Source organism: Macrobrachium rosenbergii, chromosome 5, assembly GCF_040412425.1.
Source record: "Macrobrachium rosenbergii isolate ZJJX-2024 chromosome 5, ASM4041242v1, whole genome shotgun sequence".
Classification (NCBI taxonomy): Eukaryota; Metazoa; Arthropoda; class Malacostraca; order Decapoda; family Palaemonidae; genus Macrobrachium; species Macrobrachium rosenbergii.
In genome coordinates, this window is record NC_089745.1 from 11,752,124 (window position 1) to 11,760,962 (window position 8,839).

The following is an 8,839-nucleotide window of genomic DNA, read 5'->3' on the forward strand; positions in this document are numbered from 1 at the left end:
TTCCGTTTTTAAGTGCTAAAACCAATTGTCTTAATGTTTTTGAAGGATTTTTGATGATAGTTTTTTTTATGTCTTTTCATTCAAAACTCACGATGAAAACTTTCATGAATATAGGGAAGTCGCGTAAACAGCAGTGTATACAGAAGTGAGTATCCTAGTCTGGAAATCACCAATAAGAAAATTGGCATTGTAACAAAATTGACTATAATTTCGTGAGTGAGAACATTTTGAAATACAAAATCCGTTATATTGTTTTGAGGGCAATGTAACAAATCATGAAATAACTAGATGTCAAGGTAGCTTTATTTCGTTCTGAAACATAAGGTTCTTGTTTTAATATTTTATTTTGCTTCAGAGCTTGTTCGCTGTAAATTAGAGGTCAAATTTGGGGCACCATATTCTATAAAAAGGTTATTAATGGCAAGGAATTCGGTGATAATTTTAATGTGTCATTCAAATTAAGCTTAGCCTTACAAAGGATTTTTTAAATCCATTAATTGGTTCACACTTTTTTAAAGTAGTATGGAACCCATTATCATTATGTAATACATGATTATATTTTATTAGAATAATCCCAAGTCAGGTTTTATATCATGCAGTGATAAGCTAAAAATCAGTCAACACAGAATCACAAGTAAATTTTTGTATCAACATCACAGGAAAAACAGTAAAGCGGATATCCTGTATTGTGCTTTTAGACCCATTTAGTTACACTCCCTTTTGTTAAATCATCGCCATCCAATGACTTTTATTAGGGTATTTATGTCATAAACTAAGGAATTTCTGTACCATTGTGAATGGTAAAGAAATTTCGAATGACCACACTAGACCTCTTTTTGATTTCTTTATTCGACATTGGACAGTAAGGAAATGTCGACATTGTAGCTGGTTATAATTTACTGTTGTGAAATATTAAAAGTTCATTACACATAGCTCTTATTTTCAAGCAGCTGAGTCCTGGTATTTATGTCAGTGACAGGGAGAGCAGATATTCTACAGAAGTTCGGTATGGGCGAGGGATTGATTGACCTCACATGGCTCGATAATTTTATAATTGCTGTTACTCTGCTGCTGTTTAATGAGTTTTTTAAGCAAATAGAAAGTAATTCTGGCAAAGGACTACAAGAATAATTGTGAATTGTATAAACCAATTTATTTTCCTATACCAAAATAATTAAATCATGAAAGTGGCAAATGAAAATTCACTAATTTTCCATTTTCTATAAGTACAGCACCTGCCAAAATATTTCTTAAGGGGAAACCACAAGACCAGGGTCGACATCGTTTTGCTGAGGATCGTCAGCTGTTGGCAAAATACTTTCATTTCCAGTGTTCATTGGAACTTGATTTTCTCTAGGATTCTGTGTCGTAGCCATTTCATTTGGTGCATTTGACCCTTCTTGGGTGTTATTCGCATTGGCACTAGGCTGAGGTGTCCTGCCAACTGAGGTCCTTAAGGTAGATTCAAAAAAGCTTTCAGTATCGTCTGGAATTTCAGGTACAGATTGATTGTTTGGCACGTTTGATGGAGGAGGGTTAACAGTTTCCTCTGGTAAGGCAACATCCAGTGGCTGTTCTGTAGGTGCTGGTGTATTTGGATCAGTGGAAACCGCAGGGTCGTCTGGAATGGTGGAAATATCAGGGGAAACGTCATCAGATGTCAGAGTTGGGTTGACAGGGGTGGCAGGAGCATCAACCTCAACAGGGATTTCAGGGTTCTCGGGCCCAGGTGATAGTGATGGTGTGTCAGAGGGATTGGATGGTAGATTTGGCTCAGCTGGAGTCAGAGGATTCATGGGTTCTCTTGGTTTCATGGGCGTCAAAGGATTACTAGATCCCTCTGGCTCTGTGGGCATTGTAGTGTTACTAGGTACTCCTGGAACCATTGGTAACATATTACCAGTTCCTTGTGGCTCTGTTGGACTCATAGGAGTACCAGGTTTTTCTGGCTGTATAGGCATCATAGGATTAGCAGGCCCTTCTGGAACCACCGGATTCATAGGGTTACCAGGGCCTTCTGGCTGTCTTTGTATCATTGGATTACCAGGTTTTAATGGCTCTACTGGTGTCAGAGGAATACCAGGTCCTGCTGGATCTGCTGGCATCGGAGGAATACCAGGTCTTGCTGGATCTGCTGGCATTTGAGGAATACCAGGTCCTGCTGGATCTGCTGGCAACAGAGGAATACCAGGTTCAGCTGGACCAGCTGGTATCAGAGGAATACCAAATCCTGCTGGATCCACTGGCATCATAGGATTACCAGGTCCTGCTGCCTCTTTTGGTATCATAGGATTACCTGGTTCCACTGTCATCATGGGATTAGCAGGCCCTACTGGTTTGACTGGCATCATAGGGTCACCAGGTGTAAGTGGTACACCAGAGGGGTTGATAGGCTGAGATTGCGTTAGTGGGTTATCAAGAGGGTCATTACGTTCACTAGGTACCACTGGAGGGCTAGGATATGTTGGTCCAACAGGATCAGTTGGTATCAGTGGAATACCAGGATTACTAGGTTGCTCAGGTAAGGCTGGGCCAGCTGGAGTAAAAGGACCAGTGGTCTCAGAATCAGGGTTTATTGGGGTAGGTCCCTGTCGACAATTGCAGATAGGGCAACCATTAGGTGCAATATCTGTCACACACTTCGGTGGACATCTAATGCGAGGACATAGGTCTCCAGGACAGTCACACTGTGGGCACCCATCAGAGTCTGTTATTACTCTGCAAGCTGGATTACATCTAGAAGGATCCACTGTACAATTATTTTCAGGTTGTCTGGGAGAAAAAGGGGGCAAAAATGGAATTTCATCAAAATCTATGTCGGGTCCAAATGTTCCAAAGGGTATGAAAGGCCGACCAGGCTTGAACGGTGGCACTCTCAGTACTGTAATTGTCAGAACCCCATTGACTGGTCCAGGACCCCTACAGTCACAACGGCAGCACTTATCTTGAGGACTTAAAAACAAACAGCGGTTTGAACACCTTGGAACTCCTGGACATAAGTAAGCATCTTCTCCACACATACATTCTCGACATCCATGAGCAGCAACTACTATACGGCAGTCTGATGGACAAATGAGACGTTCATTTCGACACCGATCAGTTGGAAAAGAAGGGTTGCGATTGTTTCCTGTAATAGGACCAACATCTGAAGGTCTAGGACCAAATGGCCCGATACCTCTTCGGTTCTCACCAGGTGGAATTACAGGATCTTCAGAGATTAGAGTACAGTTGCAGAAAAAGCAGCCACTATCAAGATCGTTTTCTATGCAGCCCCGTAGACAGGGTTCCATGGCTGGGCAGATCTCTGTACGCTGGCATCGACAACTAATACAGCCATCTGATCCCAACTCCTCTGTACATCCTTCGGGGCAAGTGATATCTGGACAGGTACGGGGAGGGGCATCGCAGACACATCTTGGACAACCGTCTTCATCCATGATTTGCTGGCATTCCTCTGGACATGGTGGTAAAGGTGGGCATATGATAGGGTTTTCTCTCATGCAGGCACACTGGTTACAGCCTTCATTGTTGCGCTGTAGGACACAGTTTCTTGGACAGAAGTCTGGGAGCTCTGGACAGTCCGGGAGTGCTGCTCCATTGCAAATGCATATTGGACAAGACCCGTCGCTCCGGGGCACCGACAAGCAGGTTTCAGGGCAGAGCCGACATTCTGAAATTCATATATTAATTATTAATAATTTTTTCCATATTATTTTAGCACCTTAAGACTATATTTACATATTACACTCAAAATAAGCCACTGCTGTAAATTGAGATACTTTTGCTTTGAATGCGATATTTTTCAAAACAGTTATGTTAGTTGGAGATTGATTTCTAAGGTATTCACAACAAAAGCTTCATGCTTCTCAAAAGTTAATACAAAACTTAATTTTGAATTTCTCTAACATTCACATGCTTGCAGATTCCGTATAACATTCAAGCATTTTTTGAGCGCTATTCGTGTGTAGACAAAAGGGCAAACTAACTAAAGCCCAAAAGCTGGCATTGCCTCAGAATCTCCAGCAGATTTTTAACCAAATATTAAAGCAATCAACTCTGTAGGAGGGATATGTGAAAAAAAGGGGAAAAAATTGACTTCGAACAATTTCCTTACACGCGAGCTGTCAACAATGTTTTATTATTACGTGGGTTGAATCGAGATAAGGAAAAATTTCAACTTGACTCCCCCTCACTTTGAATTTGGTTGGATTTGTGTCTTGAAAATTACAGGCTCCGTAATATTTATGATAAAAAAGGGTGTATTATGAACATCAGAAAGTTTTTGCTAATGTTGCAATAAATAACAATTGACGTTTAGCCCACGGCTGTGGTTAAGGAGAGATGGCGAGTCATAATCAACTAGAAAAAATAGCATGGATTTAAAATGTTATTTTCTTCTGGGGATGTAGTCCTGAAGTTCTTTCAATTTGCTGTTCTTTTTGGTGATATTTTTCTGTTCCCATCCAAGAAGACAATTCCTCTCTAGCTTGCCTGAAGGTTTCCAAGTAAAAATTTTATTGTTGGGAACACTAGCAACTTCCCACCTGGATTTCTTAAAATGACATATTCTTAGATTTTATCATTTACACGTGTAATTACCTACTCACTCACTCATTTAGCTTATCGTGTCTTATTGTGCTCCTTTTGTCTTTGTACAGTTGGCAAAACCATCGTATGAATATATGAATGTCAGGTGAATGAACAGTGGGTAAAGTCAAAGTGAAGATTTTCACTTCTATTTCGGTCTGTTTTTTTGGAGGAACCATTGGTCAAGCGGATATTTATTGATTGAAATACATTCAAGTTTGTTAGTTTTGAAATATTTTATTATTAATTTTGCATTGTTGCAGGCACTTGTGCGTTACCATTATTTCCAAACATACAAAAGTTACGAAAACTCAGTAAGTTCTGTGCATCGTGATGTAGTATTTTATAAACCCACAGACATGATTATATCCTCGTAAATAGAAATGCATCTATATTATTCCTTAGATGTTTTATTATTTGTGAAGTCACGTTTGAACTGACCATTTTCACCTGGCCTTGATTCTCCTCATTCATTGATACATATTTCAAGGTATGCGAAAATAGAGGAGTAAGCTGGGCTTTATATGATGACAATTTGCATATATATATATATATATATATATATATATATATATATATATATATATATATATATATATATCACCAACCTTTTATATATGCACACACACACACACACACACACACATATATATATATATATATATATATATATATATATATATATATATATATATATATATATATATATTATATATACACACATGTATCACCAAACTTCTACAGTGCCCACATTAGCCCTTTTTATGTCAAATTCTCTTTTTTAAATGATTTTCCAAAAAAAGTTTACAAAAACTGCTACAAACATTATGGTACCATAAGCTTAAAGTTGATCCCAAAAAATCCATTAACAATAGATTAGTTTTTTCAAATACAAGGATCGATTAAACACACTTTTAACTTCTAACGTGGAATATAGGTATACTTGACATAACTGTAACTCTGGGAAATATGTTGGATCCACGAGATGGTTATAAAAGATCAGAATCGACTCTCATCGGGGATTAAGCTTTCGCACTGGTTGAAGGCCCTCCAATCCCGAAAATTCTGGTATTAAAAATCACTCAAAAATTTGTAAAACGTATATTGAAAGAAATGATTTCTGTATTATAGTGCAAACGACTGATCCTTATGAACTGCCAACCCTCGAGCCATTATTTATTATACATCTGGTCCCCCCCGTTAAATCGTGGCCGCCGAGCAACTTTACCCGAGTTAACTTTTTATTTGGCCATTCTTTCTTCTGCTCTCTTTGTAAAAGGTTGGTTAGTGGTCTGTGGTTTTTTTTATTTGTAATTTTTTTATCTGTAGTGTATGTTATGAATTTTAGTGATGTCTAGAGCAATTTTAGAGTATTCATTAATCAACAAATTCCTAGAAGATGTAATAACGAATTATTACGAAACGTTGGAAATAAAGAATTATGTTGAATTTAGTTTGTTTCCCAGGTCCACCTTCTTGCTGATATTTCCTACTGTCTGTCGCTTGCCCCTGTATTTGGTATATATAAATTATATATATATATATATATATATATATATATATATATACTGTATATATATATATATATAATATATATACATGTATGTGTGTGCGTGTGGTGTGTGCTTGCTGATATTTCCTACTGTCTGTCGCTTGCCCCTGTATTTGGTATATATATATATAGGCTATATATAATATATATATATATATATAGGCTATATATATATATATATATATATATATATATATATATATATATATATATACTGTATATATACATGTGTGTGTGCGTGTGTGTGCGCAGTGCAACAGAAAAAGCAAGTGTATCTGATGAATGGCTAAACTCCGATGCGGTTAGGATTACCTCGTCGAGGTCTTCCCGTTTAAAACTATATGGCTGTACACAATTTCGCGGACCAGTAATCTTTCACGTCTTTTATTTATATATATTTTTTTAATCTCACCAACCCCAGCTGCAACACTCCTAAACCCTGTACCAAATTCAGTTCGTAAGGCAACGGGGGCGTATTGGGTAGTAAACAACCCACCTACAACGTTTCTTCCTCACCGGGGGATCTGATCTGGGGTTCCTCTGTTGTGAGACGTTGTGCTGCAACTGCACTCACAGAGAGAGAGAGAGAGAGAGAGAGAGAGAGAGAGAGAGAGAGAGAGAGAGAGAGAGAGACGTTTGCCTGATGATTTGCAAAGGGTGGGATTGGGGTTCTAATGAATCGGTGGGCGCGAAGGTTTGTTGGTGGTCGGTTGGTTGGGGTTGATGATTCAGGACTCATTTAACCGTGCAGTTTTGGGTGTTACCTGCTAAGATATTTTTGGATGTATCTGCGATGAAGTAACTTATTGAAATTATTATATATAATCTTCAAAGATGATAGTCAGGTAGTACAAAATTCTTTGCTAGAGTCTGACAGATAGAGAGAGAACACCCACCATCACACACGGACAGACAGAAAGACGGAAAAAAAAGCGAGAGAGAATCAGTGACTATCTACGTAACCTAAACCTGATTTTCCAGTCAAGTCAGACATCCTTCTTTTGATTCCTTGCCAATTTAAAGGGGGAACGACCAGCATGACGGCAAGCCAAGGTTGAATAACCTCTAGGAATGAAGTACTCAAGAACTAGGGTTGGTAAGACCTTCTCTGGCAGAGATTTTTGCTCCCTAATGTTTGTTTATGAATGAATTGTGCTTCCGCGTTGTGGTTAGGTTAGCCCTGTGAAACCTAGCTAATGCTTGAGATACTAAATTATAATAAAGATAATAGAAATGTTCTTCAGATAATTGGATGCGGTATTATCCTCACACACCGCAAATATATTCAGGCAAAATGATCTTCCCCACCATGATAAATTACACGTAATATAAAACCATCTAGATTATCACGGTCGCTTATCATAAATTAAGATGCGGTGAGAAGGAAGGCTGATTAGGAAATTTGAATGCAAACAAAGTATCTATCTCGCGTTGGTTATGCAAGGGTGAACCAGGTAATGATTAGACCACAGGTAATGCCTCCTTACTCTTGGAACGTGACTAAAGGCTTTGTCATTGTTTATTCGGGATGCTCTCTCTCTCTCTCTCTCTCTCTCTCTCTCTCTCTCTCTCTCTCTCTCTCTCTCTCTCACCGTTTGCTAAAAGACATTGAATATGGAAATATGCGTAAGAGAAACTAGTTTTAGAATTTGTCTCTCTGTGTTTTTTTATCTCTCTCTCTCTCTCTCTCTCTCTCTCTCTCTCTCTCTCTCTCTCTTACACAGTGTCTGATAAAAGCCGGTAAATTTGCAAAATACGTCTGAAAAATCTGTGGTGTGTAGAATTCAAATCCCCCTTCCATGTTTACCCATGTTTAGTTTCTCAGTCTCTTTCTCAGCGTCTCATAAAAACCGGTAAATTTGCAAATATGTTGAAATAACTATAGTATGCAGAATTCAAAGTCTCTTTCTTAGTTCATTATCTGATTGTCTGTCTAAAGCTGTAAATAAAATTCTATATGAAAAATATGAAAATGTTTAACTAGTGTTAGGTGAAATACAAAAATTTTACCTCGACTGTCTGTTATAGCTTGAGCTTCTGCGGTGACAATTTGCGCTAAAAGCGCCACTGCGACCAGCGCTGACGCAGGCCTCCAGCCCATGACCGCAATCTTTCAGTCCTTCAGGATTTTTCTCAAGATGAAGAGATGAGCTTTTGCACCCCCAACAGAATCCAATGAACACTGCTTCTATCTTCCCTTGAGAACCACCTGATATAGTCTGATTTTGGTATTCGTGGCTCCGCCCACACCTGCGAATGCCCGATGCACCGCCCATGCACCCACCAACCATCTCTCTCTCTCTCTCTCTCTCTCTCTCTCTCTCTCTCTCTCTCTCTCTCTCTCTGTGCCTGCCCAATAGACCCCCATTCGCCTACCCATCTCTTTGTTTGTTTTTAACTAAACATCCCGTCTATCAATCCGTGCCTCTCTCTCTCTCTCTCTCTCTCTCTCTCTCTCTCTCTCTCTCTCTCTCTCTCTCTCTCTGCCCAATAGACCCCCATTCACCTACCCATCTCTTTGTTTGTTTTTAACTAAACATCCCGTCTATCAATCCATGCCTCTCTCTCTCTCTCTCTCTCTCTCTCTCTCACATTAGACCGCCCATCCACCCACCCGGTTTTTTAATTTGTGTTCCCTCCACTCCCTCCCCGCTACCCGTCTCTCTTGGCCTCCCCTGGGATATAGAAGTAGGATGTATT

The 8,839-nt window shown here is 39.2% G+C and overlaps 1 protein-coding gene across 1 annotated transcript; it reads right to left on the bottom strand.

Annotated features, from left to right (window-relative positions):
- Nucleotides 1–428: 428 nt before the first annotated feature.
- On the bottom strand, nt 429–8,401 carry LOC136838514 (serine/threonine-protein kinase WNK2-like). The gene is made up of 2 exons (XM_067103600.1): nt 8,150–8,401; nt 429–3,670 (listed from the first exon to the last, which is right to left on the bottom strand). The coding sequence occupies exons 1-2, from the start codon at nt 8,238–8,240 to the stop codon at nt 1,251–1,253; spliced, it is 2,511 nt and encodes an 836-aa protein (XP_066959701.1). The 5' UTR covers nt 8,241–8,401; the 3' UTR covers nt 429–1,250.
- Nucleotides 8,402–8,839: the final 438 nt, after the last annotated feature.